Consider the following 22,148-nt stretch of genomic DNA (forward strand, 5'->3'; position numbering starts at 1 on the left):
TGTTAATAGTGTTGAGGTTGAAACTTTATACAAATAATTTTAGTGCACTTCCTTTATAGTAACATGTGAAACGTTATTTTTGTTCCCATGAGAAGGTGCTGCTATTTGGAGTTTAAAAAATAAAAAGGGAATTGAGAAATCTATGCAGGGTGTGAACGGGGGGAAAAAAATAAAGAGACCAGAACTAGAAATAAGAAATTTTGGAAAAATATAAGAAGGAGGATTTTCATATAACTAGTGTATATTATTTTTGAATGATATAACCCAAGTCTGTACATTTCTTATGTTTTGGAACTCCTTATGGCACTGAGAAAGTGGATCCTTGGATTTTAAAACCAAGAAGTTGATATCATAATAACAGCTGTTACATACAGAAGTTATTTTTGGGTGTTATAATTTTTTTAAAGCATATTTTGTATTCTTAATTTTTTTCCCTTAAGGAAGAACAATACAACATTCCAAAGGTGCTTTCTACCTTTTGGGATTGATACAGAATTGCTGGGGCCAAACCCTAAAATTCAGTCGACTGTTGCTAAAGGTTAATTAACTGTATTAGGGAGAGAGTCTCCATTGCCACCAAAGGGTTGAAAGCTTGATACGTATGTAACTATGGAATTGCTGCTACCCACATAACTGTTTAGGATTCATTTGGTGGTTAACAGAAACGGATTCCTGCATTTAACAGACAAGCTGATGGTAAACAAGATGTACAGATTTCAACTAGATGTCCTGATTTAAACCACTGTAATGTAGCTAATGTTATTCTTGCGTCATACAATTTAGGTTCAAGTTCTTTCTTCAGGAGTGAAGAGACTTTTGAATATTTGCCAGCGCTTGTTGTTGAGTATCCACCACGATCTTGTTTTGCAATTTGGCTGTTTCTTGTCTATATTCTTTTGCTTCACTGTTAACAGGATGTCCATGATCTTCTAAGTACTCCACATTCTTTAAAAACTGGTCATATACAGTTTTAATTTTTTTCAGTCTCTGGCTCTGACCAGTTCTAGCTTGTTGACAAAGCTTTCACTGCTCGTGAAACAAAGTCGTTTTTCTTCTTCCTTGGTTTTCTGCACATCTACCCAACTCGCGAAACAAAGTCAGAAACTGCTGAGAATATTCGCGATAAAACTTCTGCCGTTGCTCTTGCCGTCCCGTCAGTCCGTCCATCCGTCCGTCCTTCGGTCCATCCGTCCGTCCCCCGCTGCCGCCCCCGCCGCAGCATTCCCAAATTTTCTGGTCAGTGGTTTGAAAGGAAGCATTAGGATCCATTACAAATCTTTTTCTCTTTGCACGAAGAACCTTTTTCATGTCACCTTTAAAATGTCCAGCATATTCCATCATTCATTCCGCATTTCTCTCTCAAATGATCCTGGAAGAGGACCTGGATTGTTTCCCTCGGGAACCTCCTCCGTCCGCTCGGCTCCCTTCTTTCTGTCTCCCAAAGCCACAGGCTGCGCGGGGCTGGGCCTCCGGCGGCCCGCCTCGCGCGCTCCTGCTGCGGGCCGTGCGGTCCAGTGCGCCCTTGTGGTGACCGCTCTCCTGCTCCGCGACCTCCCCTCCCATCTCCGGAGGCTCCTCGCAGGGCTTCTGGACAGTGAGTCTTGGGTGCTGTAATTTTGAAAGCCTTTTAAAATTAATAATTAATTGTGTACAGCCCTGCCCTCCATCTTTTATTCCTGTGTTGGACATTTCTTCTTTGCTAGCAATCTGTATAAAAGAGCTGGCTTCAGCCCTGGCCGGTGTGGCCCGGGTGGCCCAGCGTCGCATGCACCGAGAGGCTGCTGGTTTGATTCCCTTGCAGGGCACATGCCCAGGTTTCGAGCTCCATCCCCACTGAGGGGTGTGCAGGAGGCAGCTGATCGATGTTTCTCTCTCCCTCTCCCTTGCTCTCTCTAAAACCAATAAAAACATTAAAAAAAATTTTTTTAAAAGAGCTAATTTCAGTAAATAGTTTCACTTCCTGAAACTAGTTGTGTGATTTACAGTCATTTAACCTGTTACAAAGGGAGAACTCTTTAAATATTTGCCTGCTCATTTGTAGTTCTTTTTTCTGAGACTTTCATTTTCTCTGTGGTATTTTCTTCTGAGTTGTGATAGAAAAATTTCAGTTTAGTTGCATATTGTTCAGCTTCTAGTGTAATAGCTGTCCAATCCTGTTAACATATATATCCTTGTCTGTAATGATTTACTTGAAAAACCTTTAAAAAATAATTATAGTGTCACAGGAAGTTGCAAATGTACAAGATGATTTACTTTTTATCACACAAAGCTTCTAATCTATTACCCACAGAAAGCCTTTTATTCCTGTCACCACTTCCAGAGTGACTGACCTAATAGTTGGACAGATTACCATGATCCAGAGTGAAATTATTAAAGATAATAGTGACATTTGTGTTTTTAGGAATTTGAGAAGCTGAAGGTCATTGAAAGGTCTCTTCTAGGGGAAGAAATAGTCCTGTTCCTTAGTTAATTTATAATTAAGGATATTTCTACCTACTGATTTGAAGTCTGCATCTATTAAGACCACGGATTTCTTTTGACGTGGTTCTCAATTGACAATTCCAAACATTCAGATATTTTATCATAGTATGTCATAAATGTGCCTTGGGTTAACCCATGGTTGCTTTTGTGAACATTTTCTTTTAGCCTGTTTCTGGTGTTTTTATGTAATGACTTGCAGCCAGATTTAATTAGCATAATATGCTGTATTATAAAGACATAAGGGAATGATGGGTAAAGAGTTTGAAAACTGTTATTATGACATGATCGTGTTGCATATGATACAATTTATGTTTTCCTGTTTACACTGTATCTTTTAAAATCCCAAACTAGACAAGGTGGTAGACATTTTTATATATGTACAGTGTTATTTTGGGGAAAGTTAGATGTAAATATTTCATTTTAATCTGTATTTTCAGAAATCTTAGGGGCATAAGGCAATTAATGAGTGAATGAACATGTAGATTGGACCCAAAGGAGGAGAGTGTGGGAAAAGGGAGACCAAGGAAGAAGGTATCATAGCAGTCTAGATGTGAGGTTAATAAAGCTGATGGAAAGAAAGGAGCTGTTGAAAGATGCTAGGTATAAGTACTTTAAATAGTTTATGCTTTTTATTGATAAGCAGTCTTATTTTCCAATTTTAATATTAAAGGTAATACAGGGGTTAGAAATACATCCTCATTATAAAAACAAATTCAAACACTACAGACATATTGGAGTGCAGGAAATAAAGTCCAAGTCCTTATCTCATTACTTTCTGGTTCTATTCCATCATGGTAACTACTTTAAAAAAGTTTCGTACATTTACTTATGATATTTACATGTTTTATGACACACTTTATAGTCTCATATATGTAACGTGTGACATAGTATTTCATAAACATTATAATATGAAGTAAATTTTATAAAGTGAAAAGTGAAAGTCTCTCATCCCACTCTCTATAGGTAACTACTGAAAATGATTTTACTATAGAAAATATGAAACATACACAATAGTAGAGAAAAGAGTAATGAACTCCTGTGTACCCATTACCCAGTTTTAATATAATTTCATATGTATCTTCTCCCTCAAACACACACTGGATTATTTTGATGCAAATCCTAGACATCGTATCATTTTGCCCTTGAATATTCAGAATAAATCTCTAAGACATAAGGACTTTTAAAAGAAAACCTTACCCACAATATGGTTATTACACTTAAAAAATTAGCAGTATTTCTTCAAGATCATTCAATATCTGTGCAGTGTTAAAATTTCCCTGATTGTCTCAGAATTTGCCCCCCCCCCCCCGTTGATTTATTTGAATTAGGATTCAAACAGGTCCATACATTCATAAGGCTTTTTTGGTTTATGAAAATCCTTTCTTCTTTCTTTTAATAGCATTTATTTGCTGAAGAAATTCCACTTAATGAATTTATTTCCTAAGTTGATCTGAGTGGAAGATGTGACTTTTTTTACCTTCAGTCTTTCTGTTGTGTATATCAGACTTAAGCCTCCTTTTACTGAATGTGGCTTTAAAATACAGAGATATATAGAGTTTTTATCCATGACCCTTAGCTGGTGACCATCTACTTCATCAGGTTTACTGAAAAAATTGACATATCATCGCAATGATGCTAGAAGAAGAGGTTGTGTTGGACGTATTGAAAGACTGTGTCTCAGACTCCAACGAGGGGTATCTTCCTAAGGGATTTGTGTGGCTAATTTTGATTATACTCAATTTTTGCTCAAGTGATGACTTTGGAACCCAAGCCCCACTTAGAGATGATTTCTCTGTGGTAAACTGAGTAGGATTGAAATTGAGAGTAAGTCCTCATGATTGTTTTTCCTTCATTGTTAATAAATTTTATCTAAAGTTTATCTTTTTAAGGATAGATTAAATGGCGTTAATTTCTTTTGCTGTAATTGCTACATCGTTGATTTATTAGACTTAACCCACGAGGCATTAAAGGAACCTTTCCCTCTTATTGCCCTTGGCCATTTCATTATTACCCTAATACCATCTCAGGGGATGTCACTCATGTTGAATGACAGTGGGAAATGGGAGGTGAGTGAATGCTGCTAGGCCCCAGATATCTCTAGCACATCCATTTCCCCACCAAAGCAGTTCTTGTGTGTGTGTGTTTATATCTTAAGATTTCTTTTAAGAAAAAGGGTTAGCGTTTATATTTAAAACTTGTTTGAAAATGATTGCTATACATATACTGTTTGGACAAAGGCTGACATACTGTTTTAGGAAATTCATTTTTCCCCTTTACACTATTGCTATATTCATGTACAACCATATATATATTTTAATATGGAAATAGCAAATGAGTTTTTTGATTTGAACATTCAGCTTTTGAATTCTATTATATTTTGGTACCATGTAGTTTTTCAGGTTCACTTGTTATATAATTTTTGTTGCTCCCTTTTTTGTAGGCTTTCAACAGACCTCACATCTCTCTTCTTATGAAATTATAACTCCTTGGAGATTAACTAGAGAACGAAGAGAAGCCCGTAGGCCCTATTCAAAACAGGTAAGTTCTCTCTTGAGAAATATGTATGTATTTAAGGGTGTTTTTTTTTTTGTTTTTGTTTTTAAAAGACAACGGTATTATTTTCAGCAGTGATTGATTCAGTGAGTCAATATTGGCCAGAAATTAGTATAGAACCATACATATGGCACTGATGTTTATTGAATGTTATTCTAGTAAAAGTGACATATTGATCCTTGGTATCTTTTTTAAAAGACAAAATGGTCAACTTGAAATATAACAGAATGAAATAGTTAAATAAGATTCCAGGACCAGGATAGGAAGCTAATTACATAGATTCCTAACCCTTAACTGACTGCTGATGGTTATAGAGATCTTGTAATACTAATAAGTAACCCCTCTCTTAGTTTGTGATAGGTAAAATATTTCATACTGTATTTTCAAGGACACTGGAGAATAGTAGTGTTTTGCATGCATATGTTTCATATTGGGAATGTTTACTCAAAAGTAAATTTTATCTCCATATTAGAAGAAACATACTGTGCTGTTAATGGGGTAACCAATGCACAAAAATTATTTTTTAGACTATTTTGTCTTACTATAAAGTTAAGAAACAATATATTTGGACTTCAGCTGATTTTGCAAACTCTTCAACTTTGTAGAATTATAATTTAACTTTATTATAATTGAACAGTAAGAGAGTATGAAGGATAGAGCTTATTCCCATTGAATTGCTGATAAATTTATCAATATAAGGCAGCTTGCACATTGTTTGAGGACTGGGCATAGTAAGAAGCCTGGAGTTGAGATTCAGGAGCTTTTTGTTTCAGCCCTCCCCCTGGGTACTGTCACTAATTGGGTAGGTCATTAAACTTCATTTTCTCCTCTATAAGTAAGAAATAATTGATTCTAAGATCTCCTTGCAGTGGAGCAGTTTACAATTTTTCCTTGTTTGTTTTGAGCTGGGCATTCTAACATCTGATTTTATTTTGCCTTAGGATAGAATTACTTTGTTCTTGCTTCGTTATTTTCCTCCTTTTCTTCTCTAGCATAGGGACTATGTTTTCTTCTTGTGTCTCTGAATGTATCTTCATCAGTACTGCACATGTAGATACTTGTGATCATAATAAATGTCGTTCATGCACCCCAGTAAATATTTGGAGAAGTGGAAGCACTGTTTAGGCATTGGAGGTATGGCAGGGAACAAAACAGATGAAAATCCATGCCCGTATGAAGCTTCCATTTTAGTGGGGGAAACAATAAGCACTTAATAATACGGATTACTGGAAATGGTAATAAGCGCTCTGGAGAAAGTGAAAAGCAGGAAGGGGAATAAGAAGTGTAGAAATAGGGGTAGGAGTGGGGTGAGAGGGTTTGAATTTTTAAAAAATATGTTTTTATTGATTTCAGAGAGGAAGGGAGAGGGAGAGAGAGAGCTACACACATCAGTGATGAGAGTCATTGATCGGCTGCCTCCTGCACGCCCCCTACTGGGGATCAAGTCTGCAACCTGGACATGTGTCCTCACCGGGAATCAAACTGTGACCTCCTGGTTCATAGGGCAATGCTCAACCACTGAGCCACATGGGCTGGGCTGAATTTTTTTAGTGGTACAGCTTGGGGAGGCCTTACAGAGAAGATAACCCATGAGTGGAGGCCAGAAGGAGGGGAATGAGCAGATATTTGGGGAAAGAATACAGTATCATGATTTAATTCTTACTCTCAGAATTATTTTCAGAGATGACAGTGTTGTTTTTATATCAGATGACTGGCCAAGAGCAGAAAGAATAGAAAGGAACAGGTCAAAACTGAGATGATGGAAGGAGCTTGGTATTTTTGATGCCTCAGTAGAGATCTAGGTAGATCACAAGTTCTTCTCAGGTTCCCACTCAGGGCATGTAAGTAGAATGCCAGGATCTGGAATTTGGTCTAGGCCTGGAAGTCAGATGTTGACGTGTTCCAGGAGAGGGAATCATGCCATTTCTTGGGAAGATGTTAACTTGCAGTGCAGACACAGTAGGGAAAATAAGAGGACAGTTCTGATAATATTTGTTGAGTTCTTCCATGATTTTCTCTTTTGTTAAAGAGTTAAGGTAAAGTTGAATCTCCTGGTTCTAGCAATCACATTAAACACTTCTGGCTAATGAACTGTTGAGTTGCTGAAGAAGTTGTTTCAGAGTTGTTTGAGGTAGAGAAGAGGATCCCATGAGCTTGAGGATGTGTAAGTGCAGGTTACCTTATCTCAGTTCATTGACTCTGAGATGCCATTCATGGTAAGGCCCGCTGTCATTTAATGTACCACTAATTAAGAAAGAAACAGTGCTACCAGTCAGACTACTGTGCCTGTGTATGATGATCCTGACTTCAGAGTTGTTCACATGCAGGGTGGGGAAATCTGTTTTAGAATAGATGAAATGTGGTAAATCATGTGAAGATATAAAATTGTAAGAGCGTATGTATTTCTTTTCAACTTTCAGATAACTAGAACTAGGGATAGTCTCTTGAAACTAAGACATTTATTTAAACAAAAGGAAGAACTACTTTATACTGTATGTAGGTAATACTTGGATTCACTTAACAAAAATAATTCCTGAAGTTATAACTCAATTCTAAACGAATTTAAGAAGGGTTTAGATAAACATGCAGGCGATTTTCCACAATAAGTTACCAAAGGAAAGCAGGGATGGTCAGAGTATTTTTTATTATTTAAGAGCAGATATAAGGTTTTTCTGTAAAACAATTTCAGTCAATATCAAATTGTTTTAATTAAGGATGGAATTTCCAGTGTCTTATAAATACCTGTTGTTGAAAAGTAATTTATAAGATGGTGTTTTATTGTTCTTTTTTCCTTCTTTGTGCATTTAGGTATCTTATGTTATTCAGGCTGAAGGAAAAGAGCATATTATTCACTTGGAAAGGAACAAGTAAGAAATTTAATTTGCTTTGGCTTTTCAGTAATTTTCCCCCCAATAGTGTATAGATTTCTTTTCTAGTTAGATGTTGTTTAGTGGATTGATAAAAACCAACAATAATAAGTGTAGAAGTTTGGAAAAAGCCATACTATTTTATATTTCCATTGACATTAGAGCAAGGGAAAATTTAAAGTAAGAGAAAGTTGTATTTAAGAAGAAAACTTTTTAATTGTTATCAACCCAAGGAACAACCGAGCAGGGGTAAAGAAGTCTTTAGTAGTTGTATCAGGCTGCTAGAGCTGCCATAGCAAAAAACCACAGACTTAACAACAGAAATGTATTTATTTGCCATAGTTCTGGAAACTAGAAGGCCAAGACCAGGATGCCAGCAGGGTTGGTGAGGGCCCTCAATGGGGGTCGCATGTGGACATCTCTCTGTGTGCTCCCATGGCCTCTCCTTGGTGTGTGCGCCTGGGGTTACGGGTAGGAGGAGCACGCTCTCTGATGTCTCTTCTTATAAGGATACTAATTCTGTCGACACAGGGCTTCGCACTTATGACCTCATTTAGCTGTAATTACCTCCTTAGTGTCCCCATCTCCAAACACAGCCACACTGGGAGTTTGAGCTTCAACATATAAATTTTGGGAAGTGGTGGCACAAACATTCAGTCCATCGCAGTATTCTCTCACCTCCCCATTTTAATCTTTTCTCCTTATTTTGCATGTTTTCACCTGATCCCACTTTGGTAATCTGTCTTCTTCAGCTGCCTTTTGAAATGCAGTTTTCTTACTGTGCTGAGCCATCCACTTTCCTGTGGCCTGTTTTGTCCCCTCTCTCCCTTTTCTTATGTAGCAAAACTTTCAGTATCTTTAGTGAGAGTTCACAGGGAAAGCCACCTTATAAAACGCATTTATACTAAGGTGTGAATGATGGGATGTGAAGTATTCCTGTCTGAGGAAGTGCTGCTCAAAGTGTTGTCTTGGAACCAGCAGCAGCCCCTGGGAGTTTGTGAGAAATGCAGGTTCTCAGGTCCAGTGCAAGAATGAATCAGAATTTGGGGAGGTGTTGTAGCAATCTGTGTTTCAACAAGTTTTCCAGATGATTTATGTGCATCCTCAAGTTTGAGTAACACTTTTCGTCTTAGAAAGGGAGGCTGAGTCAAAGGATCTGAAGCTCCCTGACAGAATTGTAGGCAGTGTGACATATTTTCAGACAGAGAGGCTTTCTGAAGCCTTCTACTGTACTTGATAGATGTTAACATTTATTGAACATTTACTATGTTCCAGGCACTTTTAAGTGTATTATTTATTTAATTCTCACCAAACTCCTGAGAGATCCTACTTGACCCCTATCTAATGTCAATATGTACAGAAATCTTACAGTTCTAAATATTTTCTCCTACTCTTCCTTTCTACAAGGAGATATAAATTAATTAAAAATTTTCAATAGAATTTTTCCCCTTTATGTTTGCAAAGTTTTTGGCTTAGAAAGCATTTTCATAAACTTTATCTCATTTATTATATTGTCATAACAACTTTATTGTAGAGCCGTGTTTATTGTCCTCATTTTATGCATAAGAATACTAAGTTTCAGGAAGGTTAGTTTGTAAGTGTTCAAGCTGGGGTGCAAATCTAAGTCATATGACCTGAAGTCTATTGATCTACATATGTATGTGCTATGTATAGTCTACATTGCTATGCTTCTTGAATTGGTGGGAAATAGTAATTTTCCAGGTATCTGTAAGAGTTGTTAGGCCTTTGAATGTCTTTGAAAGGTGGTCATCAAAGCTGGTGATTACCAATGGAAAGAAGTTAGTGTAGATAGCCTCCAATAAAATGACTCAGATATATTCTCTCAAGTAATGGGGAAATTATGAAGTTCAATGAGAGAGTGACTATATTCGAATAAATCCTTATTTTTCCTTCCAATAGAATAGTGGTCTTAACTTTTTTGAAGTCACGAATCCTTTGTGAATTGGGTTAAAGCTGTGAACCCTCCCTGCAGATTATGCACACTCCCTGAGGGAGTGTGCATAATCTGCAGGGATGGGGTGTGGGAAAGAAGATAGCACACCTTTTCTTTGCCTGTGCTGAACAAGTTTCAAAATAAAACATGAAGGGCAAAGTAGGTTAAAACTTCACTTTGTTACTGATAAGGACTGGCTTGGAGGGTTTAGCTTAGAATGAGAACCCAGTGGACCTCCTAATCCTGACTGAATATTAGGCAGATTTAGTCTTTCATGATCAGTGCTACTTGCTGGCAGGCCTGCTTCCGGGGACACAATGTGGAATTTGTGTTGTTACTGGGCAGGCAGTGATTTCCAAAGAGGAAGAGGGACAGAACAAAGCCGAGTATCTCAGTTTATTCTTTTCAAATTCACCACAAGAGGAACCAAAGGGTGCATATGTGTGGGAGAGAGTGAGAGAAGGGAGGATGGTGCAGCGACTGAACAGAGTTGGATAATTGCAAGGATTCAAGACCTCACAGGCTACTCCCAAGCTCCTTCACTTAATAAATGTAAAGGAGAAGTACATCAGGAAAAAGAAGTGCAAGTAATCATGAAGGGGTTCAAAAACATCCAGGCAGAGCCCCCCAGGGTCCTTTCTCAGTTGCACAAAACACTGAGATCTGTGTGAAGCATCAGATTTTCAGGGGAGCCCAGGCACAAGTTTACAGAGAGGATTTTATACTACACTGGTTCTGTAGCTAAAGCCAGGCTACGTTGTTAAACTCCACCTAAACCATCAATCTGTCCATCTCCAAACAACTTAGATAAGCTGGTCCTGGATGCCAGGAGGGGAACTTAGAAGGTTTAGAACCATAAATGGTGCATTGTAAGTCACTAGCTAGCACATTGCATTCCAGACTTGTCCCAAAGCCCTGGAGATAAGCAGGCGCTGATAATGGAGCTGCTCCAGTTCTGCTGCAAATGACAGTGTTTGCTTGACTAAACTCTAGTCAGGCTCCTGAACCTTCTCCTAGGCCCACTGGTGCACTTTCTTGTGAACTCCAGTTTTAGCAAGAACCCTAAGTCAGTTTAGCAAAACTCCCTTCATCCTCCTCCCCACTTGCTATCTGATCACACTGGATGTCTGAACCTGTTCCTTATCCTCAGGTGGTATCTGATCACCCTGGTCAGTCTTCAGTAAGAATCTGTTAGGCCAGTTTAGCTAGAGCCTCCCTCACCCCTTGATGTTTCCTCTTAGTAATTTTCTTTCTGCTGACCCTCACCCAGCTCCTTAGCCATAAATTCCCATGAGCCCATGCTCCATGTGCGTTAGAGTCTGATCTCTCTCCCCTGACTAACGTCCCATTGCAGTGGTCCCTATACCTATCACGGTGATCCTGAATACAAGTCTGCCTTATCATCTTCAGCAAGTGTCTCTGAATATTTTTTCTTTAACAAAGAGAACCCTATCTTTACACATATGATTTATGCTACTGAGCTCCCTTAACATGCAGGGCAGCTTCAGGAATCAGCAATACTTGTTTCCTGCAACAACTGCCACATTTTTTTCCCTGTACTTAGGAGGTGAAGGCAGTGAGTGCTTCTTGTTTATATAGGACTTTCAGAACCGAGTAAAAGCACTTATTTTCCTTCTAGAAATATGATGTACTATATAACCTAATTTATGCTTTTCCTGTGAGACATATCAGAAAAAATTAAGGACATCATTTGTGTTATTAATTTTTTGTAACCGGCATTTTAAGACTATTAGAACAAATATGCAACTTAACATTCTGTATGAGAAAGTGATTCACATGGTTTCAGGTGCAAGCCCATTTGTGAGCTTTTAGTTTTATGGTAGCTCCTTCTTTAAATAATAATATATCCAGTGAAAGTTTTTATTCCTGCTCATCTCTTCTAGGAATAATGCCTTATGAGTTGTGTTCTTAGTTGTATGTAGATAAAATAATTTTAAATGGCGTGTTTTATTCCTCTTCCAGAGACCTTTTGCCCAAAGACTTTGTAGTTTATACCTATAACAAGGAAGGGGCTCTCATCTCTGACCATCCTGATATACAGGTAATATACTTTATTCTTGATCCTGTAGCAGAATTTAAAACAATTATAATTTTAAAAGAACTTCTGTTTAGGCACTCAGGACTGTTACATCTCACAACTTCAAGGGTCACCTTTGACATTATAATATATGTAGTTGTCCTGGGGGTGGTGTGTGCATTTATATAGATTAAACTGTAACTTATTGCTCTCCAGATACTCAGTAGTCAAGTGTTGTTTTTTAAAGACCAGGAGAATAATCTTCTATTTAATGATAATCCTTACTGATTATGAAAAGGGAAAGTTTGATACATTTTGAAAACAGATTTTTTTTTTTGCTGGAATTTTCCATCTCCAAAAGCACATCTTCTTTATTAAACCATTTAATTTTCCATTAGTACTTAGTAAAGAACAAACACTGATTTGCTGTTACATGTTCCAATTTTTCACTGAAAACAGTTCTTTCCTAAAGAGTTGTGGTCCTCTTTGCATCAGAGAACAGAGTATTCCTAAGCACAGAACTGGCCAGGGATACTTGAAAAAATTGGCAGATATAGATTTGGTTGTATGTGTTATTTAAGCAGAGCATAAACATTTCTAGTTTTATTTGGGGAGAGTGTTTTACAGTGCTTTTTGGCAGTTAGGTTTTGTATATTTTTTCCTTTAGCAATGGTTTTCTCAAGAAGTCTTTGTTCCCATTAAACATGTGTTATTTTCCCCCTGAGCTTTGTAACGTTTTGCTAGCTTGACTTGTTTTTGTTAGTTGTGCACTTTTGCTGCATTCTTCAGCTAGATGACAAAGCCTTTATTTTAGAGTAGTCTTTAATTGCTTAATTAAATTTATTTGAATTAATTAGTACTTTTAAAAAATTAGGGAAATGCTGACTTAGCCCTATCCTTTTCTGATTCCTTTATCTTAGTGTTCTGTTTGTTGTTATATGTAATATGTAATATTCATATGTAATAGCAAATTAGTAGAGGAGCCTAATTTTACATGATAGCATAAACCAGATTACAAATCATTCATCCATCCATCCATCCATCCATCCATCCATCCATCCATCCAATCATCCATCCAAAGCTTGCTATGGCATGAGGCCAAAGACCACATAATTTATGCCCCTTGACAAGCAGTGATCTCAAAAAGGCTTTTTTATTCCCGCCCCTCAGAGAGGTTTCTTGGGACTCGAATCTTGGCTCTGTCATTTACTTGCTGACCAAGTTACTTTAACCTTTTTGTGCCTTAGTATCCTCACCTTAAAATGGGATAATAATTACAACTTCATGGAGTTATTAGGAGGCTTAACTGAGTTAATATTTGTGAGTTTTTTAGAAGTCATTTTGACAGTTTTTAACTCAATAAATATCATTATTATTTGTTATTATTGAAAGTATATGTGCTTAAAACTGCTAAAAATAGATTTCAGTTAGAAATTTATGTAACTGTTATCTTAAAGTATTATGGAATTGTACTTTCCTGGGTGTTTGAAAAATACAAACTAAGACAGATGGAGTCTTTCACTTATTTCTTGGTTATTGAATATTGTTCAGATAAATGAAAGTGTGACTAGATTTCAGATACTGTACCAATTAAAACTTTGGTACTGGGTTTTTTTTGCATATGGCTAGATTGGCAGATATCATAATGACATACACTTTTGTCCATAAAATGCAATTAATTTACACTGAGAAAATTTAAATGCTTTCCCTTACGATTCTGTTATTTAAGATTAGAGTAATTTGTAAAGCTCTTAAGTGACTTTTATCATCAGTATCTTCCATAAGGCCATTTTTTTTCACAAAGAAACAAAGTTTTAATAACCACTTCATATGAATTGCTGTGTGAAATACATTCCAAATTACTGTATCTTAGAACTTGAGGTACCTTGTAAATGCATTAGGAAAGTCTTTTCATCAATTCTCCCAACTAATTGACACTCTTTGTGTCCTCTAAAAATATATTGACTGCCTGCTAGATTCTTATGGCTGGTAGGCTGTTCTCTAATAGTTCAGTGTACTTCTGCTCCTACGAGTTGAATTTTTTGCTTAGAGTTTGTGTTTCCAAAGCTTTTTTGCCGTTTGTACCGTTACTGTCATTATGGAATTCAGTGAGATGTTTTCTAAACTTACAAAATATGATTTGTTTTTTAAAAAAGTAAATTGGGTGCTTTGGAAAGATTTAATAAAAGCAAGTTATTAAAAAAATACCATCAGGTTGGTAGATTTAGTGACCAAGTACTGGATTTTAGTCATGTCAAATAAGAGAGCTTCTGTTATTAAAGTTGAAACTAGAAACATTTAATTTCTGAGTGCTATGAATTGCTGTATCACTGTCTCATAAGTGTTACTTCATCTGTAATAGTAGAAGATATTTTCTTTCTCTAGTGAGAAGGCAGCAATATCAAAGCTATAACTACAGATCACTGGGAAGAAAAACATTAGTGGCTGTAAATTGCCCTACACTGAACAAGCTGTACAGTGTTTAAATTCAGCCTGTGTTATTTAGTGTATAACTGTTTAAAAAGTTTTTTCTTCTTCACAGTTTTATACTTACAGGAAAATTTGCATGAGTAATGCATACCTCACCTAGATTCTTGAAATGTTAACATTTTACTACATTTGTTTTATCATTTCTTTCTTCTTTATTGTTTTCTGAACCTTTTAAGATAGGTTACAGACATGGTATTCCTTTATCCTTAATACCTCAATGTAAATTTCCTAAAAACAAGGATTTTTTTTTGTAACCACAGTACAATTCTCAAAATTAGGAAGTTAACATTGAAGCAATACTGTTACCTAATTTACAAACCTATCATTTTTTTGTGTTTCTTTTCCCCCAATAATGTCTGATGGTGGAATGAAGCTATAGTGGTCACCAAAACAAGAAGGTATCTTGAGACTGAAAAATGAGGCAGGCAATTCCATAGAATATAACAGAATTTATTGTAGGGCAAGTTACTTACCCTACAATAGAATTGAAGTAGACGGCAACTGTACAGTCTGCACAGCTAGTCTCCCCTACCAGACAGTTGTTACAGTAAATGTTTTAAATGGTATCACTGAAGTACTAATGATTAACAAGACAAAGGGACAGCTAATGCAGTATGTGCCAGAAACCATACTTCCTGGTGGTCTTATGTTGGATGGTTGCTTACAATTGATGCCAGCACCTAGTTTGATATTAAACTTAGTTGCCATGCCATTCTAGTCCATCAGTGACTAGGATTTCTGTGGTTATATCGTAAAGTTCTAAAGAACACAGATAATCATTAACATTAAGGCTTTGGTATGCTGGCTGACATTAGTGAGGTTAGTCAGTGTTCACAGCATGAAAAACTTGAACAAGGAATCAAGGCCACAAAGATTGAGTCAGTCTTGTTCACATCAACAGCTATATAATAATGAAAGAAAATCCTGTTACATTCAGTAGTCATATTTCTTTAGTGTCCTTTAATCTGGAAATACTTATCTTTTCTTGTCTCTCACAACATTTAGAGTACAATTTTTTGTAGAATGCCCTGCCATTTGAGTTTGTTTGATGTTTACTCATGATCAGATTCAGGTTATGTACTTTTGGCAGGAATACCACTGAATAGATACTGAGTGGTTCTTAATGTATCAAATCAGTAAGCATATGCTGTAATTAGCACAATTATTAACAATGTTAATATTGATCATTTGGTTAAGGAGTCGTCTGCCAGGTTTGTCCTCTGTAAAGTTACTGTTTTTACCTTTTTAATTAATATTATTATTAGATACTCTGAGATTAAACAGGTATCCTGTAACTTCTCAAATTTTTACCCACTAGCTTTAGTGTTTAGTATTTGCCTGAATCAGTTGTTATTATAATAGTTGTTAAAATTGTGATTTCCTAATTTTATCAGTGCTCTATTCATCGGTGCTTTCTACTGTAAGGGAAGTTTTCCCTTTTTGTTTATATCAGCACAGGCTCCTGAGTTCTTTATCATTAGTAAAACTGAAAATGTTTTCATGTATGTAAGGGCATTTTTATACCCTCCTTTGCAAATATCTGCTCCTGTCTTTGGTCAGTTTTTTTATTGGGTTTTTAATTTTTCCCCTTCATTGTTTAAGAGTACTTTATAATAAGTTAAGGATATTAACTTTATCAATGATGTATTTTCTCCCAGTCTGTGAATTATCTTTTGACCTTGTTTTCTGGTGTTTCTTTCCATGTAGAAGATTTAAAAACTTTTTTTTTTTTTAATCCTCACCCAAGGATATTTTTTCCATTGCTTTTCAGAGAAAGTGGAAGGTGGGGCGGGGGGGGGAGGGGAAGACAGAGAGAGAGAGAGAGAGAGAAACATCAGTGTGAGAGAGACACACTGATTGACTGCCTCTGCACCTGCCCCAACCGGGCCAGGGATCGAGCCTGCAACTGAGGTATTTGACTTTGACTGGAATTGAATGTGGGGCCCTTCAGTCCCCTGGCCTACGCTCTAACCACTGAGCAAAACCACCTAGGGCAAAAGCCTTTTTTTATATAGCAAAAATGATCAGTCTTTTATTGAATATAGTTTTTGAGTGATAATTAGAAACCCTTTCTCTACACCCACGTTAAAGAGGAATTCGCCCATATTCTCTTTCAGTTCTTGTATGGTTTCATTTTTTATGCTTATGTCCTTGATCTATTTGGAGTTTATTCTTATGTATGGTGTGAGGTATGGATTTAATCTTACCCTTTTTTAAATGTCTAACCAGTGGACTGAGCACCATTTATTGAAAGTACATCTTTGCCACAGTTATTTGAGACGCCACTTTTACCATAAAAGTTCTGCATGTACTTTGGACTATTTTGAGACTGTATTCTGTTCCACTGGTTGGTCTCTCAGTTTCCACTGGTTGGTCTCTCAATTAATGCACCACCAGTAGCATGCTGTTTTAATTATTACGGCCTTGTGATATGTCCGTGTCTCAGTGTGATAGGGCTGGTTCCCCCTCGCCCCACACCCTTGGCTTTTTATTTTTTTTAATTAATGCTTTATAATTGTTTTAAAGATGAGAAGATCTTATGTGTACTAAAAAATCTAATATTAGTAAGTGATATTATGCTTTTATTTCCACTGGTCAAGTTCTTGCTCAAAATTAAGGATAAAGACTCTTTAGTTTTTAAAGATGGCTGAATGTATAACTAATAGTAATACAATCAACATATCTGTAGGAAGAAAAGAAAGTAATTTGACCAAAATCACCTCTTTTGCTACATACTAAGTTCCCCCCCCCCCCACTTGACATAATTAGCCTGTCACAAGGTCCTTTTCTGTGTTAGATGTCAATTGGCTGCTATTGCTTCTTGGATTGACTGTGATTTAAAATGTTAAAATGTTGTATGTGACATAATGCTGTCCTTTTCTGCTTCTAGGCTTAAGGGTTATTGGGGTAGAGCTGTTTGTATTTAGTATTCTTTAAAATTCCACCTAAACATTTGTGTACTTGTAGGGTGGTAGTAGGTAATCTGAAATAGCCTAAAGAATGCCATGTGATATTATGAGATGCCAATAATATAAATAAAATTTTTAGTTTATTCACCTTAAATAATCTTGTTAGCTCTGTAATTTCTTTGATGCTTTTCAGCAATGTAACAGTATTTGAAGATAACATAGTTTTTATCATTTAGGATCATTGCCATTATCGGGGCTATGTGGAGGGACTTTATAAATCATCTGTTGCTCTTAGTGACTGTTTTGGACTCAGGTAATGAATTTTCTTTATTAGTTCACTTTTCCCTCTATTTCTTACCCCCTTACCTACCTCTGTTTTCAAATCAAGTCATTTTGGGGGACTTAGCAAAATTAGATTTTACTTCGATGTTGCTGAAGATCTTTAGAGCTATGTTTCTGATATCATTCCTGGCATGCTTATTTAGGAAAATATTACAGTTGATAATTTTCACATTTAAAGAGAAAAATCTCATTCTAAGGCTACTAAATCACTTTTGCTATTTAAAATAAAATATAGTTAAAATTTCTGTAGCACTTTATAAAATTTTCACTTACATTCTTTTGTTTAAGTCTGATAATGACTGTGAAAATGGGCTCATTATCTCCACATTTAGGTGAGCAAACCTAGGTTTGGAGAAATTGTAGCACATATCAAGTGAAATGATAATAACATTAAAATTATGTTTATTGAGGGCCTGGCAGTATGACACTGCTGGTGGGTTGGTTGCATGATTGACTGAACTAATCAATATTAGTTTTATTTCTCAAACCAACTCTATAAGATGGCTACAATTATTGCCATTTAAGTAATAACACTTATGGAACAGTTACTGTGTGCCAGGCAATGTTCTAAGTATTTGGCTCTTATTAAATAATTTAGTTTTCAGGACAGCCCTATGCAGAATGTAAAGTAAGGCAGAGGTTAAATAACTTGCTGTGCGTCCCACAGCTAGTAGGAAACATTTGGGATTCAAACTCTGGTTCTCTGGCCCCAGACTCTACACTTTTAGCCACTGTCCTTCGTTGCCTTCCACTGTGCAGTAATCACTCAGAGAGGTTAAGTAACTTTGGGAAGTGATGCTAGTAAGTAGAAGTCTTGAGCTTTAAATTTAGGTCTGCTTGACTCTATAAGGCCCTATGTTTTTCTCTATACCATGTTACTCTTTCTTACATATGTTAAGAAGTAGGACTTGAATTCAGATTTTCTGATTTATTTTCTTGTGTGTTTTTCTTCATTCTTAAAAATTGTGTATGTGTAATGCAACACTTAGAGGACTGCTGCATATAGAGAATGTGAGTTATGGGATTGAACCCCTGCAAAACAGCTCTCACTTTGAGCACATCTTTTATCGAATGGATGATGTCCTCAAAGAGCCTCTGAAATGTGGGGTTTCCAACAAGGATATGGAGAAAGAAACAGCACAGGATGAAGAGGAAGAGCCTCCTAGCATCACTCAGCTACTTCGAGTAAGGAAATAATATATTTCTCCATGGCTCGGCTAAGGTTTTTATGTGTTTTATTTTTTGTTCTGTTTTGCAACTTAATTCAGATAGCTATTTTTATTGTATAAAAATGAAGCATAATTATTTTGAGGATTTTCTTTTTTTTAAAGTTTTAAAAAATTTTCAATTATAGTTGACATATACTATTATATTAGTTTCAGGTGTATAACATAGTGATTAGACATTTATATACCTTAAAAAGTGATCACCTCAATAAGCCTAGTCCCCATCTAGCACCATACATAGTTATCTTATTATTATTTTTTAAAATATGTTTTTATTGATTTTAGAGAGAGAAGAAGGGAGAGGGAGAGACAGATAGAAACACTGATGAGAGAGAACCATCAACATTGATCTGCTGCCTCCTGCATGCCCCCGCCGGGGATTGAGCCCACAACCTGGGCATGTGCCCTGACTGGGAATTAAACTGGTGACCTCTTGGTGCATAGGTTGACATTCAACCACTGAGCCACACTGGCTAGGCTATAATATTATTGATATATTTCCTGTGCAATTTGTGCATCTTAATCCCTTTCACCTTTTCACTCATCCCCCTCCCCCTCCCACCTGGCAACCATCAATTTGTTCTCTGTGTCTATGAGTTTGTTTCTGTTCTGTGTGTTCATTTATTTTGTTTTTAAGATTCCACGTGTAAGTGAAATCATACAGTATTTGTCCTTTTCTGACTTATTTTATTTACCATAATACCTTCTAGGCCATCCATGTTGTTGCAAATGGCAAAATTTCATTCTTTTTTATGCTGAGTAATATTCCATTGTATGTATATACCACATCTTTATCCATTTGTCTTTCTGTGGACACAGACTAAAGTTTTAAAAAATCACGTATTTATGCATTAAACAAATACTGTTGCTAGGTTTTTGCCAACTATGTGCCAGTCATTATGACAGGTACTAGGGGATAACAACATGGCAATATGCAGTTTCTGCAACCAAACTGAATACAGTAGAACTGTGTTTTAGAAACGGGCTTACATCTTAAACAGTAATTATATCTTTTTATCATTGCTACAGAATAGCCCATTATGCTTTCTTTCAGAGAGCAGTAGAATTTTTTATTTGGATACCTTTTACACAAACTGGAATCGTGATTCTTGAGCTCTAGGTTGGAGAAACCGAGAGAGAGAGAGATTAGGCTTTAGAACCTTAATTATTTCAGATAACTCCAGGGACACTCGTATCCCGGTTTTTATGCCATTATTTTCATTGCCTCTCCTACCATCTACTCTTGACTACTACACCATTCTTTTTAACTTTAATCATTGGACAACATTAAAATTTCAGCTTATTATATGCATTTATGCCAATTTACAAAGCTAGTCTTTTTTTTAAAGTGGCAGCCTTGAAAAGGTTGCTCACTTCTGCTCTGGGTTATTAGTGGATATTCTTTCTTCTACTCTCAACATAGTAATGGGGTTTCTTGTTGAAGTGTGTGTGTGTGCGTGTGCACGCCTGTGTGTATTGTGTTGGTATTAGAAAGTCAATAATTCTGCTTTGTAAACTTGAATAACTTATATTATCTTTAAGTAGAATTTTTCTTAGCTCAGTAAAGATAGCAGATATCATTTCAAAACATGTTATTCTTTTTAAAAAAAATCTAGGATGTGTTATGTAAAATAATTTTATGATGTTTTGAGCAGACATGAAATAAGTGACTAGCAAGTAGGGTGGGATCATTACCTGTGAAGATCATAAAGCTTTATAACTTATCTTTTTGCCTTTACATTTGTGTTTTTGACAGAGAAGAAGAGCTGTGCTGCCACAAACCCGCTATGTGGAGCTGTTCATTGTCGTAGACAAGGAAAGGGTAGGATTGGTGACAGTTTTTCTTCTTTTGCAGGAAAAGCAGATGAGAAGTGAGCATCATATGAAAGAAATATGAAATATAATATATTTGTATTGATTTCTCTGAAATGTAATTTAAAAACAAAAATGGCTTTTTTCCTTTAAGTGTACTAACTATTCATAATACCACCAGAAGCTGAATGTAGCAAATAGGACTGACTACCTCTGACTTTATTTTTTACTAATGATTTTTTCCTGTGTTTTCTTGGGTGATTTGTTCATGTTAAGTTTTTTAAGTGAAACTTGTACTGCCTGCCAGAGTCTTGAGACCTTTTCAGATGACTTTAAGGGACTGTAACCAGTTAATCAGATATTGCTTTATGGCCTAATAAAATTGCTTTGCTGTCTAGAATTTCAGCTAACCTATATTTTACTTTAAAAGATAGAAACTTCCAGGTCCTGGCATGTGTTAGAAGGGAATAGAGGAGAGTGGTTCATCTGAGCAGTATTCTATTAATTTCATTTTTCAGGATAATCCCAGGGATTTTCCTTATCCATATGAAGAATTGCGCTTGCTTAACTAAGAAAAGTAATGGATCTATTCCAGCATTAGTAAGATTTTCAGATTTAGATATAGCTGCCATATAACTTAACAGATTATTTGAAATGTTTTATCTTACTTTTGCTGCCAGTTTTGTTATTTGTGTGAAAAAGTTGTTTGTAGAAAAACACTCAAAAACATTCAAACACATGGAGGCTAAATAGCATGTTATTAAACAATGAATGGGTTACCAGTGAGATCAAGAAAGAAATCAAAAACTTCCTGGAAACAAATGAAAATGAACACACAACCACCCAAATTCAATGGTACATAGGGAAAACAGTCCTGAGAGTTCATAGCACTACAGGCCTACCTCAAAGAGCAAGAAAAAATTTTAAAAAACTCTCTAACCCTACAACTTAAAGAATTAGAAAGCTCACCTGTGAAGCTGTCTGGACCAGGGCTTTTGTTTTTCTGGGAGTTTTTTGATTAGTGCTTCAATTTTATCAGTTGTTATTGGCCACTTCAGGTTTTCTTATTCTCTCTGATTCAGTTATATATGCTCTGACTCATATGTGGAATCTAATGAACAAAATAAACTGATGCACAAAATAGATCCAGAGACATAGAAGCATGGAACAGACTGACGAATCTCAGAAGGAAGGCAGAGGTGGGGGAGTGGATGGGGAGAGATTAATCAAAGAAGTTAGATGCATATATGCATAACCCATGGACACAGACAATAGTGAGGTGAAGGCCTGGGGGGGTGGAGGCAGGGTGGAAGGGATCAATGGGGGGAAAAAAGGACATCTGTAATACTTTCAACAATAAAGATAAATTTTAAAAAAAACTTTACATGATTGACGGTTTCTTTCTTGTAAGCTGCAGAGATAGTTTCAAGACTGTATGGTTAAAAAATCCATTATTGTGTGTAGTTTGGGAAAGAA

The 22,148-nt window shown here is 36.3% G+C and overlaps 1 protein-coding gene across 1 annotated transcript in view; it reads left to right on the forward strand.

The window, feature by feature from the left end:
* ADAM9 (ADAM metallopeptidase domain 9) overlaps positions 1 to 22,148 on the forward strand; it is a 101,591-nt gene that overhangs the window by 6,487 nt on the left and 72,956 nt on the right. Inside the window, exons 2-7 of the mRNA XM_016210327.2 lie at positions 4,922 to 5,019; positions 7,843 to 7,901; positions 11,839 to 11,917; positions 17,529 to 17,605; positions 18,624 to 18,819; positions 20,617 to 20,682. Coding sequence (XP_016065813.1) covers positions 4,922 to 5,019; positions 7,843 to 7,901; positions 11,839 to 11,917; positions 17,529 to 17,605; positions 18,624 to 18,819; positions 20,617 to 20,682 — 575 coding nt within the window. The remainder of the gene's footprint in view (positions 1 to 4,921; positions 5,020 to 7,842; positions 7,902 to 11,838; positions 11,918 to 17,528; positions 17,606 to 18,623; positions 18,820 to 20,616; positions 20,683 to 22,148) is intronic.

Source organism: Miniopterus natalensis, chromosome 2 (genome assembly GCF_054644295.1).
Source record: "Miniopterus natalensis isolate mMinNat1 chromosome 2, mMinNat1.hap1, whole genome shotgun sequence".
NCBI classification, from domain to species: Eukaryota; Metazoa; Chordata; class Mammalia; order Chiroptera; family Miniopteridae; genus Miniopterus; species Miniopterus natalensis.